The following is a 24,624-nucleotide window of genomic DNA, read 5'->3' as shown; positions in this document are numbered from 1 at the left end:
TTGGAGGAATTGGGTGGAAAGATTAGCTAGTGCTAAGTTTATAAGCATGGACTGTTCAAAGGGGTATTGGCCAGTCCCTAACTAAAGAAGCCTCTGAAAACAGCCTTTGTATTATGCGGGCTTGGAGGCATTTCAATTTAAAGAGAATGCCTTTTGGGAGTTCATAGACGTCAAAACCTTCCAGAGGTTGATTGATAAGGTTCTTACTGGGTTAGATTCATGCCTTTGGTTATCAGGATGATATAGCCATCATGTCCTGATTCCTGGAGACCCATTTGAAACATATCTAGAATGGTTTGCAGAAGGTTCAGGAAGCTGGAGTTAACTTTTGAGACCTGATAAAGTGTCAATTTGGATGGAAGGAGGTGATATATACCTTGGTCACTGTGTGCGACAGCGGTCAAATTAAGCCTCTTGAAGCTAAGGTTGCCAGTATTAGAATTGGCCCCTAATTGACACAAAAGGATATTCAGTCCTTTTTTTAGGATTAGTTAACATAGAAAGTTCATACCTCAACTAGAGTTGTAAGCTACACCATTATCAGACTTATGCTTGAGCTCCATTTAAAGAGTTGTTGGAAGCGATAGATGTCAAACTTCTTTTAGCCGGGGAGTAAAGAGGAGCTGTTGTAAATGCTCAGTATTAGTTGCTCCTGATTTTAACAAACTGAAGTGTATACTGATGTGAGCGAGGTTTAGGTGCTACATTAGTTCAGAAGAAACCAATTGATGCATCCAATAGTTTCATGTAGTAGAAAGCTGTTACCTAGAGAATGTGCATACTCAGTGTCGAGAAGGAATGCCCTAAGCCATTTTGTGGGCAATCAAAATTACATCCTTACCTAATAGGGTCTAAGTTTATTGTAAGATCTGACCATCATCCTTTTCTCCTTTCGAGCAAGATGAAAAACAGCAATGCTTCGTATTTGAGATGGTCCTTAGCCCTAAAAGATTATGAATTTGAGATTAGACATGTAAAGGTAAGGACAATATTATTGCTGATGCACTAAGTGCGTCCAGGGGTAATGTGGTTAATTATATATAATTGCCTGTATGATATATGATTGGATCTAGCATTTTGGAGACATTTAGCCCCTAAATTTCAGCTGAAAAGGCATGTGAAGAGTTCAGGAACATTCTGAAAGTGTCAGTTGGAGGATGTGGCTCAGAACACAGGAAGATAAGTTAATTGAGTGAGGAGGTTTAACTGAAGCATTGGTTTCGTTTTTTTTCCTGAAGTTTTCTTTTGTTAATTCGTTAGAGCAACTTGTAAGCTTGCCTGTTATATGTAATAAACTACAAAAAAGAAGTTTCTATGAGTGTATTGAATCAATAAGCAATTCAAGTAGAAGGGGACTGTGGAGTCTTCCTTGACAGACCCCTTTGGGGGTTGAAGGACCCATTCACAGGGGTCGCCTAAGACTCTCTGCATTAGTGTTCTCCTTCTGTAAAATGGATAAATGTTAGGGTTGGGTGACTCCATCTGTAAAATGGATAAATGTTAGGGTGGGGGTCACCACAACATGGGGAACTGTATTAAAGGGTCACAGCATTAGGAAGGTTGAGAACCACTGCACTAAACTAAGTAACTCTTTTTGTATGTAGTTACAGTTCATTTGTTTCAGATTTCAAGTTCAAGCAGAACGGTAAACAATGTCTACACGCACGTATGTTGAGAGAGCTTTTCAATTCCCCTCAGTGTGAGGGCTTAGCTTAACTGCTCTAACTGCCCCGATAGAATGTTCAGTCTTGAAAATTTCTCCCCAACTGCCGCAGGTAGAATGTTCACTCCTGACGATTTCTCCCAGCATGCAATCTCTTCACGTGCCCCTCCCAAGCTAAAATTTTGGGGCTCAATGTCACAACATTTATAGCTCTCAAATTAATAAACAATAGCAATAAGCAACATACATATACTTGTTAAGAGATCAACCAATGGTCCCATACATTAACCAAAGCGACTTAAAGCGTCAGCAACTACATTGTCTTTTCCTTCAATATGTTTTACTTTGAATTCATAATCCTGTAAAGTCAAAGCCCATTGCAAAATGTGTGCATTGTTCTTCATTTTGCTTAAGAAGGCTAATGGATTGTGGTCAGATCTTACAACAAACTGGATAGGGTCTTAGCTTACATCGGGTCTTATCAGTAGCATGTCCGACCCATTGGCAAATATCACAACTTACAAAAATCCTTCACAGCCTTTGTCAAATCTGGCCAAAAAAATCGTCTCTGTACCCTGGCCATAGTTTTTATACCTGACCAGAAAGAGGAACACCTTGAGCCAATTCTAAAACTTCTACTCTGTGGGCCTTTGGAACTACAAGTTGTGAAAAAAAACTCCCCAGTCTTAGAACATCCTGGTTGCCGTGCTCCCGATACAATAACCCATTTTGCCAAATGAACCTTTCTGGATGGTCCCTTGAAACTGCAATAAGAGACAACTTTGCTTTCTTTCTTGCCTCTTCTAATGTGGGACACAGATTCTTCTTTCTTTAATCGTTCTGATACCGGGTGTACTATAGCTCCTTCAGGGTTAGATGGAGAAGTATCAAGTTGCCCATCTTCCTCTCTACCCTCCTGAGCTAATTCTGGCAGGACAGGGCCAGAGGGAAAAGTTTCAAACTGCCCCTCTCCCTTCCCATTTTCTTGTTTCCTAGGTATTTGGCAATTTCTTAACTGTGAGTTCCCCTTCTTATTTTTCCAGGTTGACTTCGGAAAAGTTGTCCTTTTATCTCTTTGGAGCTTTTCATCCCCTCTTGAGTATCTTTTCCTTTCTTTGTTTGGGACCTAGTAACAATCAATTTCATTTCACTTGACAAATACATTATATCAGCCCCAATAATAAGTTGCATTTCAGAATTATCATGTACAATTACATGTATGTTTTGTTTAACTCTAGGTGTCTCAATATGAATCAACACCAAATCTTGATTCATAGAAGACCCATAAGGGGTAATGAGCACTTTCCCCCGTTTTATGCTCAATGATATTTAACAATTTTCTATTTATTGAGCTTAAGTCTGCGCCAGTATCAATACAACCATTCACCCACACTTCCCCCCCCCCCCGCAAGATTAACTTTCATGGTGCGGAAAGCCCCCACCCATTGTCTCTGCTTTCCTGAAATAACATGATCAATGTTCACAAGCTGTAATCTGCTAACTCTCACCACAACGATTGAATCAGCAGACTGGGTTGGAGCTCTGCGATTTCCAAGTCTTTTGACTTTCACGTGAGAGGCCATGGTTGTCTCACCTTTCTTCAAACCACTTCCATAGGTTCATCTTCACTGTTTGATTGGCTGGAGTTATCATGAGAGCTGCTAGTTCTACACTCCCAATTTTCTGTCTGCTGTAAAATCCTGCCTCCCTCAAACAACTGTATCTTGGTTTCTTTGTTCAGATCAGGGCAATTATTACAGAAATGCCTCTCTCTTTTACAATTAAAGCATACAATCACTTTAGGTATAGATGACTCAGTCAGTCGGCTAGGTTTCCAAGGAGAGTCTCTCTTTGGTGCAAAAGCTTTTATCGCCTGGTTGAGGAGTCTTGAAAGTAGTCTTAAAATACACTTGCTTCCCTGGGGTGAAATGAAACCTTTTTTTCCTTTACTTTTTATACTGGTCATGTGATCAGTAAAAGCTGCTAATTCAGATAAATCAAAGCCATCCTTAGACTGGACAATAGTAGAAATATCTTCTGGAAGAATTTGAAAAAATTGTTCTTTAACAATTAACTGGCATGCTTGCTCCACTGATTTCACGTTGGTGGCTCTAAACCATTGTTGAGCAGTACATTTGAGTCGGACCATAAAAGTGGTATAATTTTCTTTGCCCCTGGGAAAAGCTCTCCTAAATTCATCTCTCAACTGAGTCTGTTTTCCCAAACTTTATTTTCATTGAGAACACTGCCTTCTGTCTACTTTTGTGTGAAGCTTATATGCTATAAAAAAATGACATCTGATTTTTAGAAAAATAGTTGTTACATTATAATGAGTTAAACTTTTCTTAAAAGATGATTCTCTGAATAGAATCACACAATTTTTGCCCTATTGGGTAGGTATGTCCTGGGTGCAAATCTTATTATTCTTAGCCTCAAGCACTCTTCCCCCTTATCAATGCAACTGACACCTGCTTATTTCGTTAGCATACAGAAACAACAAGTATCCTCAAACCCCAGTCCTATATCGAAAGGTAAAATGCTTCTGTTCCTCATGCAAATAACAACCATTATGTCTCACGGCTCCATCCAAATCCTGGTTACCCTCTCTGGATTGCAAATGCCCAACAACATCCTAGAATGTCATTCAGTGCTTATCCAGACCTGCCATGAAGTGGAAACCAGAGGCATACACACACAACAGAATCAGACTTCTGAACAAAACACAGATGTTTTTATTATGGACAGTCACAAAGCTGCAAAGAACTGTGGAACTTGCTTTGTAGAGTTCATACAGGCTGCAGTCTTAGCTCTGTGGAGAGGAAGAAAAATATGAAGGACAAGCCAGTTCAGTGTGCCACCAGGTGAAGGTGCCAGTGGCACTGCCAATCTCTTTCAGAACAGATGGATACTTACCGTTGGACATTCCATTGCACCGCTGTTGATGTCATCGATGATATCATGGGGATGTCTCCCATCAATATTGCAGCCGACGGACTGGGCTGTTCCTAGGATCTCCTTGATGGTTCCTGTGGAGGACAGTGAAATTTGAACACCATTATCAACTGCACTGTTAGCCTCCCTTAGGTTGGAACCAGAAGCCTCCCTCAATCCCCCCAGCCCCCCGCAAAGCAGCAGCTTCATCCTGTCCCTTGGCAGGGCCATCCCTGCCAGGTGTTCAGTAAAGCCTGGCCTCCTCATGGACCCTCCAAGCTCCCTCAATCCTTCCGTATTTCGAAGGCCTATTTTCTCATCCAAGAACACCTGAGCTCTAGGCATGCACTGCCCAAAAAGCTAAGAGTATTTGTTTGTGACCTTGAGCCAGGAATTCAGACAAGAACATATATTACTGTGGCTCTGGACAGATGAAGTAATGATGTAGTGACAGAAGTAAAACGAGATCCAGAAGCCCTTACGGCTAACCAAAGTTTCCTTGTTTCAACACAGGCCAGACAAAGCACGCCGACACTGCATGTAAGTCGAGACTGTTAAAGAACCCAGAATGAGAAAGACTTGATTTACACTCCTAGCTTTCATCTGACAGATAGCTCCTTTGGAGGTGCAAGCTGTTAATTTTTTTTATAACAAGGTCTGATGCTCTGCCCCTTACCAGAAAGCTCCCGTGCCAAGGACCTGTGCCGCATTTGCCTGGCAATGTTCACGATCTCATCAAAGCTGACGTTCCCACTGTGCTTAACTGCAATGAAGGAAGAATGCAGACAGTCATTCTGCCCCAGAAGAAAGTTATCGACTGTCCTTCCCACAAAAAAGCTGTGAAACGCGTTCCTTGCCTTTTGTTCCCAATCTTCGGCACAGAGTTACCCACAGAGAGAGCAAGCCTGTTTCCTTGAATGGGAGATGTTTCCTCTTAGCTCACCACTGGAATGTACCAGCCACAATTGAACTTAAAAGCAGGCACAGTGGCGGGTGGCTATTGCATATGGTCACGGTTGTGCAGAAAAACACTGTTCCTTTAAGGTACTAAAAAAATTAGACAGAACTCCATGTAAACGATACCTACACTTTCCTCACAATGGGTTTCAAGCATTAATAAGGTGGCTCTATGCCCAACTCATTTTATATCAGTATTTTGCTTTTCTCACCCTTTCCATATTTCAACAATAGCCGTTAGTTCTTTCACTGCTGAACTACATCTCCCAGGATTATTTGGGAACAGTGACTCGAGTTAGACACAGCATTAAGCTTCCGTGAATACCCTGCCACCAAATATTGCACATGTCTGCTGTCTTCCTCTGACTACACACAGGTCAAAGTTATACATTGTTCCAACTAAGGCTGGAGAAATTAGGGGCTGATTGGGACTGGCAGTCTGGGCCACGTTTCCTCCGTCACTCAACCAGGCTAAACTCCACCAAGGACACTTACTGTTCTTTTGCTTCTTTCGGTCACGGGGAGGCTCCTTCAGAGCTTTGATGATCAGGGCGGAGGCTGAAGGGACCACTTCAATCTAGAGGCCAGAAACCAAGTTGGAGTCTTGTTAGACCGAGGGCAAGGGAAACTGGAGAAGCCAGCTAACAGCCTGTAGCCAGCAAAGCTTGACACCTTCTGTGTAAAGTAGTCTTCATCTACTTTACACGATGGCCTGAGTAATAGCCTCCCTGGAGAACTCCAAGTACAACCTACTTCTAAAGATTTCAATGTTAGCCCAATGGAGGAATCTGTGCTTATTCCTTCGGATACTGCTGAATCTGAAATTTCTCCTTCAACTGTGGCTTGACTGAAGCAAATGTTAAAAGCCCATTCGTACTTTTCTCCATTGATAATCAAGAAAAGCATTTGCAGAATCTCAAGTTGTTTATGGATGGCCTGCCAGTAAATAACCCATCATTGGCTTCTTTTGATAGTGTGGCACCTTCCACAAAAGTACCATCAGCAGCTCTGGAAACTTCTTCCTTAATTACTCAAGAGCAAGAATGCTCCCTCCCTATAATCCTGAAATCCCATCCTTCTGTGATCAAGAGGGAGATCCTCAACTTGAACTGGACCCACCTGCCCTTAGAGATATCTATAATGCCCCCAAAAGCAGGGCTCTTTCATGGGCTCAGGAATTGCTGAATATAGATGCCTAAATTTTACAGCACCGTCAAGCACTTATGCATCAACTGTAAATGAGTCTGGGCCCATTCTTAACTTAAATTACAATAACCCAGAACCTCATTCATTAGCAGTCAGCAACAATGGTTGTATCTTCTCTAATTCAAACAGCCTTCTTAATCAAGTCAATGAGCTGACTGACTTACCGACTGCTCATTAAAACTGATTTTCTGGGACATAGCTGATTGGCATAGGATTACTGATATTTTTATATTTGAGATATATGGTTATTTTATGCTGTTGTTGACAATACAATTATTGTTGTTATTATGCTGATTGATGATGTTGCTATCCTATTGTACACTGCCCTGAGACTTTCGGGGAGGGCAGAATATAAACAAAATTTCCATTCCATTCCCCAAGCACACAGTCTCTACACCTTCATTCTAAGTAACTGGCCATCAATCCAGATTATCAGCCCACCTGCACACAATGCCACTGCCATTAGCACTTCCTTTCTTAGCTATTCTCCACAGCCCCCATGTCCAACTTCATTAGGAAATAATAAGCATGAGTTGCAGCCACCATAACCAGCAGGGGTGCAAACCTTAAGCTTGCAATGGAGCAGCAGAGAGATTTCCAATGAACATTATAACACAAACCCCTCGCCTCCAACCCAAAAACCAAGAGTTTTGAGCAATATTCTCTTGGCTTTTATGTTTCCAACCTGTGAGAACAGAACTCACCAAAGGGAAGAGCCCTGCTTCCTAATCTGGGGTTGCTCTCAGCCTACCACTGGAACATGCCAGTCACTAGTGAATGAAAGACGTGGTGGCGGTGGCTGCAAAGAAGTTAAGAGGCTACAGGACAGAGGGGGACACAGCTTTAAGGTGCCATCTCGCCTGCATAGAATGTACCACTCCCACCATCCTCTCCGGTCCAGTGTGCAACACAAATCAGGGGAATTTGGGAATGGATCAACTGCAGCCAGTAAAACCCTGTGAGGTGGCTGAGAAGACAAAATTAAGAATGGATAAATGTGCATCAACCTGCCATCCACGGGACAAGACTGACCTACATTCCAGAGTGTCAGTTACACATGGAAACACCATGACCCAGAATAACAATATAAAATCCTAAGAATCTCTGGCACCTGCAGTTGGCATTTGAGATTGTAAAGATTTTAATTTGCTACCTTTATAATCCATCAAGGCAAGTAAGAGGGGGTCCTAATTTCTATAAGGTCATCCAGCACTGGCAAAATCATACCTGCTTAGTTTCAGCAAGGATGCTGTACCACATCATCCCCAGCCACCCCCTGTAGCTCCAGGACATGGAAACACTTCATAGCCATCCTTCTAAATAACCACATTTAAATGCTCCTGGCAAGAAGCAGCATTTCAGTGACCTAACCCAGAGACCCAAAACCGGGTATGCCTTTCCTGCCACCTTACCCCCCTCCCCACCCTTACTTCCCAGAGGACTGTTCGTGAGGCCAGTCCCCAAAACCTCCCACACAAATAAACTGTGTGGTACTCATTTTATCCACCTCGGAAGGATGAAGGGCTGAGTCAACCCTGCCGGGATTACGGCTCGCAGCGCTAGCAGGTGGGTCCCTGTCAGAGCCTGGTGCAGCAGCTGCAGAGCCATCCCTTGCGGCATTCTCTATACCTGAGCTTGCCTGTTCTGGATGGTCAGCTTCACCGTAATGCGGAGGCCTTTCCAGTCACCGGTAGCTTTGGCAATGTCATCTCCAACCTTTTTGGGAGACTGGAAGAACAAGCACACAATAAGAACTGCTGCTCCGGAAAGTGGAAGCAGAGAAGAAAACTGTTCCACCAGGAGTAGCTGGTTTCATTCCAGCGGGCAGCTGTGGATCCACAAATCACCTGGCCAAGCGAAAAAAGGCACCTCTGACACTAAGCATTCTATTCCAATGAATGAGCAGTAAACCAAACCTAGCTTACTCTTAGCACCTGTCAACTGGGAAGTTAAATAGAGATGCATGGAGGTTATCAACAGTGGCCATTCATAAGATTAAACTGAAATATCTGCTCCAACCTCTGTCTCAAAAACAACCTACTTGGCTTCGTTTTCCCCAACCCTAGTTTTTCAGGAATTCTCAGAGACCCCAATCTGGTGCAGCCCCTCTAAATATTTTTGCAGCAACATTTTATACCTACCTACCAGCATCTGGATACCCTCCTGGTCTTCAGAAGGGGTCTGCCACATGGCCAGTTTAGTCTGATTCCACATGGAAGCAATGCACACAAGCAAAGATGATGTACAGAATGGCCTCAATTCAAAGAGATTTTCAAAGGCTTTGAGAACATTCAATCCCTTGGACCATCAAATGTTACAAAATGTTGCTATAAATGCTACATGCTGGCACTCCAAACGTTACTACCTCACAATATGTTTACAGATCTTACTAACCCACCTATCAAAATATATCTATATTATTCCACCTTGATGGTCATCATACAAGTCACAGCTTGAAAAGCTTCCCGGTCTATGAGTGACTATTTACAAGATTAAATTGATCCTGAAACATCCCCTCAGCCAACAGTTTTAAAGCAGTTGTTTCTCTAGCTCAGGGGTAGGGAACCTGCGGCTCTCCAGATGTTCAGGAACTACAATTCCCATCAGCCTCTGTCAGCATGGCCAATTGGCCATGCTGGTAGAAACGATAGAGTAATCCCTAATTTTATCTGGAAACGATTCTCCTAACTATTGTGGAAAAAGTGGGTATCCGGGTCAAATGGTGTATTTAGTAATTCAGCTTCATAAAGCAGCCATGGAAAAAGCCAATTGCAAAACACTTACCAAACCCAGGGGTCCAATTTTAGGAGCCAGAGCAGAAGTGGCACCAACTTCACCTCCAGTGCACCTCAAGTACACTGTGAAGAGAAAATTAATAGCAAGCAAGATCAGAAGAGGAATAAACAAACATGCATAATCCTTCACTCCAGGGCAGGTGCTCACACTGATAGCTACCACACTCAGCAAACATCTTATCACCGTGGTAGTGAACCTATGTTCGGATGTTAATGGAGTACAATTCCCATCAGCCCCTGCCAGCATGGCCAATCACTGTTCATACCAGCTGGGTGACCTTGGGCTGGTCACAGTTCTTTGGAGCTCTCTCAGTCCCACCTACCTCACAGAGTGTTTGTTGTGAGGGGAGAAGGGAAAGGAGTTTGTAAGCCCCTTTGAGTCTCCTTACGGGAGAGGAAGGGGGAATATAAATCCAATTCTTCTTCTATTTAAATTGATCCAGGCTCCTCAAATGGGGAGAAAGCCAGGGTGCAAATGAAATAAATAAGCTCCCTGGTTGGCAACCTCAGGGCTAGCCAGGAGATCCTCAGAGACCAATGTGGCTTGAAACAACAACTCATCCTACTAGAAAACAATGTAGAGTGAAGCTTGCACACTGGGCGTGCTCTGCAGTGCGTACAGACAAGGAGAATGGATGGAGACTAGAATGAAGGAGAAGACTAAGTTGTGGCAAGAGGCTCCCAGGGTTATTTTAGTTCATCACACCATTGTAAAAAAGAGAGGAGAAACCAATATATGCTTTCAGCTCCTTGGGATCTGCAGTTTTTAAGACTGAAACTTTACAGTGACACCCAAGATAGCTACTGAGCTATACGCATAATAAATCCCTTTCAAGTAATCAAAGCACATCACCAAGGATATTTTGTGAATAGCCTCCCTGATGAATTATCCCCATATTAGACGAAATGGGGGATGGGGACTGACTGTCGCTGTCTTTGCTACTTCTTCCTCGTTTTGCTCATGGCAGAGGCCAACACACAAATCAGAAATGTCAACCCTCATAGCTGTGCTACTGTCAGTATTACAGGCAAAATAAGATATCAGACAAACCCAAGCAACCTTTGATACGCTGTACAATTAAGAAGGCATTAAGGACAAAACCAAACAGGGCCCACTAATTGCAAGAATTATACGAACCAGAATACCCCACACAAACCAGACATTCATCCATGCCTAGTTCTGTAGAGCCCGTATTCATGCATGGAGCAGAATCGAACTGCAAAAGGAGGATGGACCATCATAATCTCTACTCCGTATATAATGCTGCTATGTTCTACTGAGTTTTAAGTTATGCATTTTAATTAATTAATTATTGAGTTTTATTGTTCTGGTTGTTTGGGGGTGGGCGGTTCAGTAAATCTAATAATAATAATTACGATTATGATGATTATTATTCCTAAACCTGCAGAACGGACAGCAGGTGGCCAATTCTAGGTTTTGTTTGCATCAACAAACTACACATACAGAAAACTGGCACGGCTGGAAGAAAACCATCAACTTCTCGGTGGTTTACTGAGCTGGTTTTTTCTCGTAAATAATTTTTGGAGTAAGGGAACATTGCAAATTGAGATCGTCCATCTGTGGTCCGGAAGGGAACACTCCAGGCTACCCCCTTCTTCGCCCGCGTGCGTTCACCAGGCCTGCATCCCGGAGAGGCCGCACCTCCAAACCTGCGCCGAGGACGGAACGCTGGCGCTCCAATACCTACCGACTTTAATTTCGTTGGGGTCGAACTTGGGCGGCATGGCGTCGCGAGGGGTGCCGGGCTAAGGACCGGGAAGGATGGATGCGGATACGGGGAGCACGCAACCGGCTCACGCTGTCGTAAAGCTGGCAAGAGACAGTAGGCTCTGCGATCTCTATTTATATAGTCGCTCAAGTCCCGCGAGATTGCGCGTGACGATACCGTAGAAGTCTCGGGCAGCCGCACAGATAGGAAAAATTCTTTCTCCCTGAGAAGCGTGCAACCCAAACTTCCGGTGTTAAATTGAAAGCTCAGATTGAATATTATACGGAATTTATCAATAAAATGGTCCACTGCAATATAACCTTGTGGGCTACAATCTAATTTTTCCCCTTTAAGTTTTCGTAAATCCCAATCTCGCGAGATTTGACGGACCTCCCCGCCATGAATGTTTTGGGCACTGACAAAGCACGGACTCCAACGAACGAGGCTAATTGCGCCATTTTCGTTTGGGTTGGGGAAAGGAGACAAATTTTGTTCTGCCTTCGAGAGACGCTCTGGACCGTAGTCTTTGTAGGTGGCGGGGAAGAGGGTGTTCACAGGATACGACAAGCATGGGGGCGGGGATCGGGGAGGACCTAGGAAGCTCCTGAGGTGACTCTTCCTTGTCAAGAGAAGGGATCAGGGATCGGGGTGAGTACAGGGCGCGGTAAGGGATCAACCGGGTACGCGGAGCGTGTTTCCAATCCCTCGGCCCCTGGGCTTAAAGCCAGCCTCGCGGGGTGGAGCTGTTCCTCTGATACCTCCTCCGTCATCTAGGCTAGCCATGCATGTGTCGACAAGAGTCTGGAGATTCTTCCTTTCAGATGCAGAATGTAGGTTCTTTAGGGCTCATGGAGATCTTGACAGCAGGCGGATGTGACAGGCAGCCGTTCTACAGGTGCACCTTTGCTTGGCCAATGGGGAATGGAGAAGGCGAAAGTTACGCTGCTTTGCTTCAGCCCCTCTCCCGATTGCTATGCAAGATTGCACCTGTTGGATTCCTGCCTTTCATGCAGGCCGATATCCTCCATTGCCTGAAATCAAACTGGTGCACCTGTGTTTGGCAAATGGAGAGTGAGAGACATGATATTGAAAGTCCTTTCATTCATCCCTACCACCAACTTCTTAGAAAGGACTGTTTTTGTTTGTGTCATGCAGCTGTCAAAAGCTGCAGCGTATGTCATTTCGTAGTCACTACAGTATAGGTTCCAATACCTTGAATTTCTCACTACATACAAATATTGGTACCTCCAGAATTACTATTTAATTTTCTGTTGTATCTTCTTATCTCACTTCAGAGAGCTTCTATGCCAATAAAGGCTTGCTAATAATAAAAAACTTCAGAGAAACTTCAGTGTGGTTGTAGTGGTTGAGAGCAGGTGGACTCTAATCTGGAGAACCAGGTTTTGATTCCCCACTCCTCCACTTTGGCACGGATTCTTATCTGGTGAACCAAATTTGTTTTTCCACTCCTCCCCATGAAGCCTGCTGGTGACCTTGGGTTAGTCAGCCCTGTCAGCCAGCCCCACCTACCTCACAAAGGTATCTGTTGTCCAGAGAAGAAGGGAAAGGAGTTGGTAAACAGCCAACTTATAGGAGAAAGGAGGGTGGGTATAAATCCAAACTGTTCTTCTTCATCATCCTGCATTAGATTATTGCCTATTTAATGACAGTTGGAAGTGTCTCATACCTATGCTGAGTAAACTGGTTGCTCTTTGAATTGGATCTATCTTGCTTTGAACAAGCCTTTCTTTATACTCTCCCTTCTTTTGTGAATAGGAATCAGACCTGGTAGATTTACAAATCTGCGTATCTAAGAAAGTGAACTCTCTGTCTCACAAAAATTATTCGAAAATAAATGTTATTAGTCTCTTACGATGCCCCTGGACTCCTGTTTTATTTGACCTTTGAAATAATGGCAGTTTGTAAGCATTTAGTTCTCATTGAGGCAGGAGAAAATAAATGTGCCTAAACAATCCTTTCAGACTGTCCACTCTTGATAAACAGTGATCTTTCAGGATCAGCTGGTTGTGGTGGGTTTCAGGATCAGGTCTCTCACTATCTGAAATCCATTCACTATAGATGCCAAGAAGTAAACCTGGGGCTGTCTGCATAGAAAGCAGATCTCTAATATTGATCTACAGCTCCTTCACAAAACGTTGACTCACCAGATTGAGTGCTCTTTTAGATCTCCCTGCTCCAACTAAACACACAGAAAATTAGCATGTCAGGGTGGTCACTCTTCTTTTCAGCACACAGGTGCCTTCACCAGCTGCCTGATAGATAGAAATCCACCAGATCATGTGTTTGCTACCTGTTTGTTTTTCTGCCAGGAACTTCCTGTTATGCAGCATTGAAAGGCTCAGAGTCTCTGGCAGTCTTGAGAGTTAGCTTGGCAGGATTCCTGTACTTTATTATTTCTATCTTCCCAGCAGCTGCTTAAAATACTTCTTTTCCTGGTACTATATGTCCATACCAAGAAATGCCACATCTGTGCCACATTTTTGCCTGTTTAGGCTGCTTTTAACACAAAGCTCCATCCTGTGCACTGTGCTCAATGGCTCACTCTGTCATTGTTCCTGTGGCACAAGCTACTTCAACACAAATTCCTGGGATTCTTCCACAGCAGTCTAGTTCTTCTCCATTTTATCCTCACAACCACCCTGTAAGGTAGGTTAGGCTGAGAGTATGAGACTGGCCCAAGATCATCCAGTGAGTTTCCCTGGCAGAGTGGGGATTCAGACCTGGGTCTCAAATCCCACTCTGACACTCTAAACCAGTGGTTCTCAACCTTCCTAATGCCACGATCCTTTAATACAGTTCTTCATGTTGTGGTGACCCCTAACCCTAACATTTATCCATTTTACAGATGGAGAACACTGATGCAGAGAGTCTTAGGCGACCCCTGTGAAAGGGTCGTTTGACCCCCAAAGGGGTCCCGACCCCCAGGTTGAGAACCACTGATCTAAACACTGCTCGCCATGGTTCTCAGGTCCTGTAATGGATGACATGGTAAAGGGAGGAAGGAGAAATCTTTTTTTTAATCATTCAGATTTTCATAGAAACATCCATTCATAAAAACTGTACACAGTATTTTCACAAAACAATACAATCTACTAGTCCTTTGCTGTAGATTACTTGAAAAAAGGTTTTGGCATAGATCCCTTTTTCATCTGGTTACATTATTAAGCTGCCCTGCTATGATTCTGAAAGATAAGAAAAACTTAATTTTTCATATAATTATAGCTGCTATATTAGAATCTGCCCCATATTGGAAATCTGATTTAAGCCCCACAGTCAATGACTGGATCCTGAAAAGTCAGGAAATCTTATTAATCATTCTAACTAATTTAAAAAAGAGGCTATGATGTGTCACAACAGCAGAAGATCTGGGAATCGTTTATTGTAAACATGTTATAATATACAACTTCATAATGCTAATGTAATGGATTGTTTTGCAAAGCAGTTTTCTAAATAGGCACAAACAACTGTGTCAAGAATATTACGCATATTAAAACAATGCTTTGATTTCTTTTGAGCGACACTAGCAAGATATACATCAGTTTTATCGGAGTAGTTTTCCAGAGGGAAAAGAAAATAGGTTACCAAGGCATAAGGAGATAGAGAGCATTTTGCACAATTCACAGCACCATCCTAAGCAGAGTTACATCCCCTCTAAGCCCCCTGGATTGGTTCCTGCAGTTCTTGAGCAAGGAAAAAATGTACTTAGCTCAGTTTTGCTGATGCAAGCAGTAGCACAATGGCTGCAGCAACACAGAAGCCTTTAATAAAACAAAATAACAGTGTGCATGTTGAGCGATTGAATGGACAACAGGTGGTTCACACGATTTCATTGAATTATGTTTTGAAATAGTTTCAGTAGAAATCCTTGCTGCTGTGGCTCAGACACAGAAAAGATAGTGGGGATACAATGCTTTCACAGCACAAGCAGACAATTTGGAGCAATTTTAGCACTTCCACTTGTGCGAGTTACTGTTGTGCTCAGGGAAATCCTTCGTGGCATGCAACTCTTTGGCTTCAGTGGTCTTGAAGGGTGCAACACTTGTGCAGTTTCTGGTGGTTACTGTATTGGTCTGCGGTAGAAAGCCTAGGTTGAAATGAGCAGGCCTAGACCAGAGTCACTCTACATAAGACCGCATAGTAATATATTGAGAAAACAAAGAAAACATCTCTTTTTGAACAAATATATAGAAGTCTTGGTCCAAGGATAATGAAAACACTCAAGGAAGTGGCTTGTATATCTTTTACCGTCTTTGATCTCATTGTGTTGTGATTTTATTGAATATGAGCCCATATTCTTTGAGTCTATTTTTGACCTGCAATTGTTTACTTTCCTGTTGTGCTGCAATTTGCACGCTTGCACCTGTTAAAAGAAAGGAGATCAATTCTTACTTGCTGAGAGGATCTTGTTCTTTCTTCTGGAAATTCAGAAGGGAAATTTTAGTTATGTGTAACATATAAACCTGAACTAAGAACTCGTGTTACACATAGGCAAGGCAATTTATATTTTAATCAATGCTCTATTATTTTGTATAGTGCTCAGCTACTTCATCTAAATATGCTCTCTCTATATATAAACAGAAATAATTAATTATTTCACGAGAAGGAAAAGCTGATTAAGTATACAACTTGCAAATATCATATCAGTGCACATATGAACACTTCATTTTTCTTGAAAAGTGACCCTCGGCGATATATTCTGTTAATGCTAGTTTGAAAAATTACCAATCTAGAAACTAGCCCTCAAGTTAGGTTGAAGGGGGAATGCAGTGAGGAATGTTTATGAAGGGGAAAATGACAGTAATGCTTTCTCCAACGATCCAGCATTTGTAGTGTAAGTAAATGGAAAGGGTTGTTTATCAGGCATCTGCTATGTTTCAACTGTCAAACCACAATTTCTAGGGATTCCTTCTCCTGGTCTAACCACTTTGATTGTTTCTGGTTCTCTGTCAGGTACAATGCAGCATTTAGGTATATGGTTTCCCAGTATAGAGGCAAGGAGATAAAGCTTTCCATTCTCATTAGACCTATATAAAATATGAGATCTGACCCATGCATTTTTCTCACCCACGTATATTGAGAGTTGTATTTATAGCACGAGTCCTGTTGAAAATGACTTCTGAAATAATTCTGAGGAGGCAATTATCAAGCAGAACTTGTCTGACAGGGTAGATGATTGTCAGGTGGATGTTGAGAGGATCCAGAAATTCTCGTTGCTCTTCCCCCTCTGCCTCACCTGCCTTTTCCACTGACAATCTTCAGGCACAGAGTCAAGATCAAGGGAAACAGGAGGAAGATGCTGCTCTTCTTCCGTAAAAGGAAGCCCAGCGATGAAGCCCGCAAACGCCTTGAATACCAGATGTGCCTGGTAAGTTGCCCAGGGGAATGAGGTCGTGGTAAGGTGGAGCAGTTGCCAGGACTCTGAAGCTGATGGGTCCCACGAAGAAAGGAAGGTGACCAAAACCTGAGAAACTATGTGGCTTTTGCTGCTCCCTCCTCCTTGGATAGGCTACTAAATTTGACAGCCCCACTGTTCTGAGTGAAAACAAAAAGTTCATTTCATTGTCATTTCTCACTTCTTTGAATTAAACCTGCTTGGACCATGAAGAGCACTGAGTGGCTGTGGGGTAGTTGTTGTAATGAATGAGAAACTGCCTTTTCTGTGAACCCTGCTATAAATGGCTTGAACCGCATCTAGGGAGGAAGGCAGTCAAGTATACGTTGGTAGATGAGTGAGAATCAGTGGAAAGCTCTTCTCATTTTACTGAAGCCATGGGGAGCCAGGATGGGTAAGTTTTAATTTTCCATTATTGGGATGGGAAACCAAGGAACTGTAGGGTTGCTACATGGAGGCAGGCAATAGCAAACCTCCTCTGAATGTTTCTTGCCTAGAAAAACCTTATGGGGCCATCATAAGTTGGCTGCAACTTGACAACTCTTTCCACCATCACCACATGAAGACAGGACATAAATCTGCAAGACAAGAGAACCAAAAAGGAGTCTTGTGGTATCTTTTTTTAAAATATAATTTTTATTAACACTTTTCAGTTTTTAAAACAAATACCAACAAAACATTAAGTACACTATGAATATTAATGAAAAAATAATCCCCCCTCCCTTTATTCAGAATATTTTAAAAGAAAAAATAACTAAAAATCTTTACTAACTAGACTCACTCTTCTACTATACCTATTACTCAATGTTCTCATAATACCTAAATATGCAATCTACCCGTTTCCCCGAAAATAAGACATCCCCTGAAAATAAGATGTAGTAGAGGTTTTGCTGAAGTGCTAAATATAAAGCATCCCCCAAAAGGAAGACGTAGCAAAGTTTTTGTTTGGAAGCATGCCCGTCGAACAGAACACCAAAAAAATAAGACATCCCCTGAAAATAAGACATAGTGCATCTTTGGGAGCAAAATTTAATATGAGACACAGTCTTATTTTCAGGGAAACAGGGTAACAAGTAGCCCCCTAATTTTATTCTATTCTACTTTCTTAATCAAGAAAAACTTCACATATTTCTTCCCACCTAGATACAAAATAGCCCATCATCAGAACCATCAATATTGTTATTTCCATCTATACCTCTACTGAATTTTTCAATACTCAACTGGGGAGATCTTCGTCCCCTTGATGACATTCACATAATTGATCCATGGTTCCCATTTATGTTTATATGATTCAAAAGATATTTGTCTAAGTTGATGGGCTGCCCTATCCATCACAGTTAAGTAAAACACCTTGTCTCTCCAATCTTCCAGTGTGGGCACTTTATCTGTTTTCCACACTTGTGCCAGTACAATTCTTGCTGCTGCTGCCATATGATAAAATAAATGTTCATAACGCCTTGAGATCTCATTGTTGGATAACAACAGTCTTGTGGTATCTTAAAGATTAACACGTTGTTTGTTGATCTGCAAAGCCAATTGATTTTATTGGTTTTAGACTGGCACAGCACTTTATAAGTTGGATGTGTTATTGTGCCATAAGCTTTCTGGACTTGGCAGTTATATATGTGTGTGGATAAGTGTATATGTTTGCATATACAAACATGCATATTCATGCACACAAAGATAGAGTTGCTAAAAGACACAAAGAGTAGAGTTAATAAGCATAAAAGACAAGAGGTTCATCTTGTGATATTTTTTTCTCAAGAGTCCAAAAGATAAGCCCTGTGGCCATTTAACAATAGTGTAGCTGGTAATAGTGTGGTCTCCCTAGTTACCTTAAGAAATTCAACACCTCTAACAGCTGGGAAAAGTATAATCCCTGATTAATCCTAATTAATACAATCAGACTCAATGATGAATTCCAATTCAGCAATTTTACATTGAAATCTCACTTTGAGATTCCTTGGTTGAAAAATTGGTGACTGAGGCAGAGTGCCCCAGTAAGCTGAAATGTTCCCCCAATATACTCTGAACTTTATCAGTTTTAACACCCAATTTCAATCCATGTATTCTTTTCTGTACAGGCTGAACATTTTGTTCTAGGTCAATAGTGGAAGGGCTTTGCCAAGAGATAATAGATTACTAGTGCATTATTCATTGTTATATTCAACATGTGGCTTAGCTCGCTCATTTGATCCATCTGGGAAGAGGAGAGCACCCTTAGTTTGCATGTCTTGCTGCCTGGAAGGCCCCAACAGTGATCTGTTATCGGGGGCGCCTCAATCCTGAAAGTTCCATTCTAGGAGCGGAAAGATCTGGAGCAAACCAGAGCAGAACAAACTGGACTTGTCCCTTAACCAGTCTAAAAGAGGGGGAGCTGAAGTGCAGGGAAAATCCATGTGATGGGGTTTCACAGGACTAGGACACAGTTACCTCCTCCTTGTCTCTCCCACAGAAGACAAGACAAACACAAAAGAAAACAGGAAGAAGCCAGAACTGGATCATGCACTGTGATGCAGCTGTTTGCTAAAGGCCACACCCATACATAGGTGGGGTTTGGTACATGTCATTACAGCTGGAAAGTTGTATGTAGGATGCACTAGTGTTCACAAACACAGAACTCTTTTTCAAAAAAACTGGTTAGACAACAAGGTCCCCAATGTAGTGTCTGTGGACACCACTGGCAACTTTCCTGGCTCCTGCCAAGCATTTGTTAGAAGGTGGATGGGGTCATGTGCAGCTTTTGCCCAGCAGGGCTTCTGATTAGCCGTTGTAGATCTGCTTGGCTGTGCAGATTTTTCAAAAGTTGCTTTTGGCAGCAGCTGCCACCAGAGAGCCAACATGGTATAGTGGTTAAGAGCAGGTAAACTCTAACCTGGAGAACCGGGTTTGATTCCCTACTCCTCCACATGAGCGGCGGAGCCTTATCTGGTGAACCGGATTCGATTCCCCATTCTTGCACATGAAACCTGCTGGGTGACCTTGAGCTAGTCACGGTTCTCTCAGAACTCTCTCAGCCCCACCTATCTCACAAGGTGTCTGGAAGGAAAAGAGTTTGTAAGTCACTGTGAAAAAAGTGGGGTATAAATCCAAATTCTTCCTTCTTCACTCAGTGACTGAAAATAAGCTGTGTATATGCAAGAAAATACGTTTAAACAATATGTTCATTTAAAAAGAAAATCTGTTAAATGGAACCTCTTCCTGAAAGAGTATTGTTAGAGTTTTGCATGAGCTCATTCCGTGACATGTTGCGGCTTTTTCTGTCTCCCATGGTAGCCCTTTTCAGGAATGGCTTCACTGTCTGCAGCAACTATATTTTCTAACTGCACCCACCACCCCGAGCAGAATTCCAGGGGTGCTTGCAGGCTCGAAAAGTTGGGGACCCCTTGGTAGACTATGCTCTGAGAAAAAAATGCCAATATTCTCATAGTTCAGGGGTCTGCAACCTGCAGCTCTCCAGATGTTCGTGGACTACAATTCCCATCAGCCCCTGCCAGCATGGCCAATCGGCCATGCTGGCAGGGGCTGATGGGATTTGTAGTCCATGAACATCTGGGCTTCTGATTCTGAGCCTGTTATAGTTAAAATGTCCTTTGGATTCTGCAGCTGTTCACCCTCCCCTCTCTCTTCAGGCAAAGGAAGCTGGAGCTGATGATATCCTTGATATATCCAAATGTGAACTTTCAGAGGTATGATGCCTGTTCCCCTATGCTGGGTCAGTAGTTTGAGGAAAGATTGGGGTTGGGAAGCCAAGCTATTAATGGGGTTGCCAATTTCCAGCTGGAGCCTGGAGTTCTGGAATGACAACTGATTTTCAGACTAGAGAGATCAGTTTCCCTACAAGAAATGGCAGTTTTGGAGGAAAGATGTAAAGGCATCACATCCCCATGCAGCTCTTCTTGTCTGTAATTCAGTCTTCCCCAGGCATTTCCTCCAAATCTCCGGGGATTTATCCAACTACAGTTGGTAGAATCAAAAAGCAGGAAGAGACCCCAAGGGCCATCAAGCCATGCAGGAACACACAATCAAAGCACTCCTGACAGATGGCCACCCAGCCTCTGTTTAAAAACCTCCAAAGAAAGGGATTCCACAACTCTCCTAGGCAGTGAATTCCACTGTCGAACAGCCCTGACGGTCAGGAAGTTCTTCCTAATGTTTAGGTGGAATCTCTTTTCCTGCACCTTGAATCCATTACTCCATGTCCTAGTCTCTGAGGTAGCAGAAAACAAGCTTGCTCCCTCTTGATCTGTAGCTGTTAAGGGCTAAAAGCTCAGCTGGTTTTGCTTCTAGGATATGGTTCAATATGGAATTCTTTGGAGGAAACATCTAGTACATTGAAAATTATCTTCCTGTTACCGGATTGCATGTTGTTCAACAATAAAGCGGGAACTGGGACGGAAGAAGGCAAGACGGAGGGGTTAAAGTTCAATGTTGAAGCATTTGCCTTACATGCATAAGGTTTCAGGTTTAGCCTCGAGCATCTTCACCGAAAAGATCTCAGGTAGCAGTTGTTGGGAAAGATTTTTCCCGGCCTGAGACCCTGAAAAACTGCCACAGCCAAAGCTGAAAATGCCCGGCTTGATGGAACAGCAGTCAAGCGCTGTCCAAAGTGGCTTCATGTGTTCAGTTACTCCTAATCCTGGCCATCTAGATCAGTTGTTCTCAACCTGGGGTCGCAACCCCTATGGGGGTCAAACGACCCTTTCACAGGGGTCGCCTAAGACTCTCTGCATCAGTGTTCTCCATCTGTAAAATGGATAAATGTTAGGGTTGGGGGTCACCACAACATGAGGATCTGTATTAAAAGGTCACGGCATTAGGAAGGTTGAGAACTACTGTGCTAGATCCCCTGCCCCCCCCCCCCGCATCCCCCCACACGCATACTGTTTTGCTACATGACTTCTACTTAGGGGAGGTAGGGTGTTTAAGTTCATATGCCTTAAGCCAACAAAGTGACTTTCTTGATGATTATTTTCATGATACTTTATATAACCAAGACTCTGTTTCTTTTTGTGTCACTGTTCTAGCTTCCTTATGGAGCCTTTTCAACCTGTAAAGTCCTGCAGAAAAAGGTAAGGGATACAGATGTGCACATGGGAACTTTTTGGGCTCCCTGTACATGAGGACCCCTGAAAAGCCACTCAGAATGAGTCTGGGAACCCTCCAGTACAGTATCTGACCCAGTGCATGAGGCTGGCCAAAGCAGTTTGAAAGTGCAATGAGTTCTCTTCGCCTTCTTTGCTGTGTCTCTAAATGTGAATTGGATAATTTGAGTTTACTTTTACCACGGGTGGACTTTCAGATTACTTTGGCAGTTGCCAAGGTTTCTTCCCAATTAATTAAGATTAAAAATTATTAGCTTTGGATTATTTATACAGATATAAATTTATTTCTCCTTATTTCTTTTAGCCTTACTCTTAGTGTGACACTGTTCAGAGCCAAACTGGCTGTAAGAGCAGTATTATTAAAATGATGTAAGTGGTCTTTGCTCCCTTTGAACTCCTTGGTGCTGCGATCAGCCTGTCTTTAATTTGTTGAGGAAATTAGGAATCCTGGATGTACAGTCTTAAAAACAAGATACTCTGGAAACTTTCTCTGCTCAAAGTGCTTCAATCTTATAAAGTAGGCTATATTACAAATCGGGGAGAGTGCCGAGGCTCAGTGGCTTGCCAAAAGCTACCCGGTGACTTTGTAACAGAGGCTGGAGACTGGAACTGGGGCCTTCCAAGCCTCTATGTATCACACCATCTTAAATTTGAAGATAGTCGGATGCTTTTACGGACCAGTCTGGATACTACTACAGCCAGGGATAATTCTGTGTCCTATTTCTTTCTTCACTCGTCTGGACCCTTGTTTTCTGTTCCTCAATGAGAACATAAGAAGAGCCTTGCTGAATCAAGCCAGTGGTCCATCCATTCCAGCAGCTTTTCCTACTCTCCAGTTTTAAATTGGTGAGGAGGAGAAAAGATGTCCCATGATGACTCTCAGTTGCATTATAAAAATGCCATTTTAATTTCTTTCCTAGGTGCTGATTGCTCATACAAATTACTTGACATCTCTGGTCCCAAAGTCTTGCAGTCTGCTGTATCTCATAACTGTGAAGGTAACTAAGTCACTTGGGGCAGGTGGGGTGAGACTTTGCTCAGTGCCGTTTATCATTCTGGAAGTAAGGGAGAAGGAACAGAGCTGCCTTGAGTGTTTTGGGGGAAAGAGTTGGCTGGTCATCTGAGCTCCTTTCTTGCTTTTCGCTCTGCACCACAATCCCTGCTGTCCTCTTCAAAGTACACTGCAGAGGTGTGTCCCTTCAAAATTTTGTTTTATTAAACCTGATAAAATAAAATTCCCAGCTAAAACATCAAATCTTTTTTTCTTGTTGTTCTAGGGTCTTCACGGGTGACACTAATTTTGCCTCTCTTCTCCTCTTCCAGGTTTTAGATCTCCATGACAACCAGCTGACGTCACTTCCTGCTGATATTGGTCAACTGACATCTCTCCAGGTAAAGGAAGAGCCACATCCCAGGGAGTCTTTTCAGAACTGTTTCTACCACCTAGCATGGCTGCTATGTGTGGAGGGATAAGGTCGTTTCTGCCTCCTGTGATTTTATTTCCTGTTTAGCCTCATGAAGCTGGACAGCATTCAGGACTCAGAAGCTTACAGGAAAGCTTCAAGAACTTTGGCAGGGACCTGTTTAGCTGAGCTGCTGTGTGCCTGCTTGGGCCTCAGAGCTGTATGGGGCAGGGCTGGCTCCAGGTTTAGGGGGAGCCTGGGTGAGACGCTCCCTAGCAGCCCCTGTCTCCTAAGCACACCCCTGCCCCTTGTGTATACTCTCTCCTGTAGAAAGCACCTGAACATCCCTTTCTCACACTTCTTTTATCCCTGTCAGTGTTGGTCTTAAAGGAATACAGAAGAGTCCTAGTCAGCTGCCTCACCTCCCTTAAGCACTATTTGTATCAGCAGGGCTTAAAGGACCACATAAGGCTCTGCTGCCTCCCCAGCCTCCTGGCCACAGGAAATGGGAGATCTTTCCAATGGCCATGCAATATGCACGCAAGTATTTCTTGTCAGCTGCAGGCTCTCTGCCATATTGTAGGTCTCAGCAGATGCCCAGTTGTGCTGATTTTTAATGCTGGCCCTGCTTTTCAGATACAAAAGGAAAACTGAGTCCTACCTCAGCCCCTGTATTGACCCAGTCTGGTACAGATATGAAGAGCCTTGCATCGCTTAGGTAGCATGGTACTGTCACTTGCTTGCTGCATCTATACTTTAGGGCGAACTGGAGATGTATTCTTTAGTTGAACTGGAGATGTATTCTCGAGGCCTGGATTTGTGTGTAGCTGACCATGGCACAACCTGGACTTTTTAGGCAATGAGAGACTAACACCTCCAACCTCCCTTCTCTGCTCTTGTAGGTTCTGAATGTTGAACGGAACCTGTTGAAGGCTCTTCCTCATTCAATAGGAGATCTTGTTCAGCTGCAGACCCTCAATGTGAAAGGTAGGATAAACATCTCTGAACGAGGTTCACCTCATTGCCAGCCATGTGGAGGGAAAGCACACCTAGCTTTCATGAACCCTAAGCTAGTAATCGGACAGCTTCACTCTCTGTTCTCCTGGCAGACAGAGGAAAGCAGTTCAGAAAAAAGAGACCCAGTAACTTCATAGTTAAGGGGCATCCAGAATCTGGGGGTGTTATTGAAAAGACCCCAGCTACAGTTGCTGGGAAAGTCCTTGCCTGGCTGAGCTCCACTGCCAGTCAGGGAATGCCTTGGATCCAAAAGCTCCCGGATTCAGTCCCTGGCATCTCCAGCTGATGTCTCTCAGACAGCAACGGCTGGGAAAGAGCATCCTCTGCCTGAGACCTGGGAGAGATGTTGCCAGTCAGAGGAGACAGTGTTGAGCTAGATGAACCAGTGGACCATCTCTGTATGA

The 24,624-nt window shown here is 43.2% G+C and overlaps 2 protein-coding genes and 1 non-coding gene across 3 annotated transcripts in view; 1 reads left to right on the top strand and 2 right to left on the bottom strand.

Moving 5' to 3' along the window:
* Positions 1-4,372: 4,372 nt before the first annotated feature.
* RPL12 (ribosomal protein L12) lies at positions 4,373-11,416 on the bottom strand. Its single transcript, XM_048512097.1, has 7 exons — positions 11,262-11,416; positions 9,542-9,615; positions 8,387-8,485; positions 6,047-6,128; positions 5,271-5,357; positions 4,577-4,689; positions 4,373-4,472 (listed from the first exon to the last, which is right to left on the bottom strand). Exons 1-7 carry the CDS (start codon positions 11,296-11,298, stop codon positions 4,467-4,469), a joined length of 498 nt encoding a protein of 165 aa, XP_048368054.1. The 5' UTR covers positions 11,299-11,416; the 3' UTR covers positions 4,373-4,466.
* Positions 5,453-5,588, bottom strand: LOC125442322. Its single transcript, XR_007245975.1, has one exon. It is a non-coding gene; the product is annotated as a small nucleolar RNA SNORA65 (small nucleolar RNA).
* A 301-nt stretch (positions 11,417-11,717) lies between the features above and the next one.
* The window catches only part of LRSAM1 (leucine rich repeat and sterile alpha motif containing 1), a 34,671-nt gene continuing 21,764 nt past the window's right edge, over positions 11,718-24,624 (top strand). Inside the window, exons 1-7 of the mRNA XM_048512096.1 lie at positions 11,718-11,930; positions 16,563-16,668; positions 20,328-20,384; positions 21,723-21,767; positions 22,721-22,798; positions 23,124-23,192; positions 24,106-24,190. Coding sequence (XP_048368053.1) covers positions 16,597-16,668; positions 20,328-20,384; positions 21,723-21,767; positions 22,721-22,798; positions 23,124-23,192; positions 24,106-24,190 — 406 coding nt within the window. The 5' untranslated portion in view covers positions 11,718-11,930; positions 16,563-16,596. The remainder of the gene's footprint in view (positions 11,931-16,562; positions 16,669-20,327; positions 20,385-21,722; positions 21,768-22,720; positions 22,799-23,123; positions 23,193-24,105; positions 24,191-24,624) is intronic.

Source organism: Sphaerodactylus townsendi, linkage group LG12, assembly GCF_021028975.2.
Source record: "Sphaerodactylus townsendi isolate TG3544 linkage group LG12, MPM_Stown_v2.3, whole genome shotgun sequence".
Lineage (NCBI taxonomy): Eukaryota > Metazoa > Chordata > Lepidosauria > Squamata > Sphaerodactylidae > Sphaerodactylus > Sphaerodactylus townsendi.
Note: the sequence above shows the minus strand (reverse complement) of the source record. Positions and strands in the feature narration are given on the sequence as shown.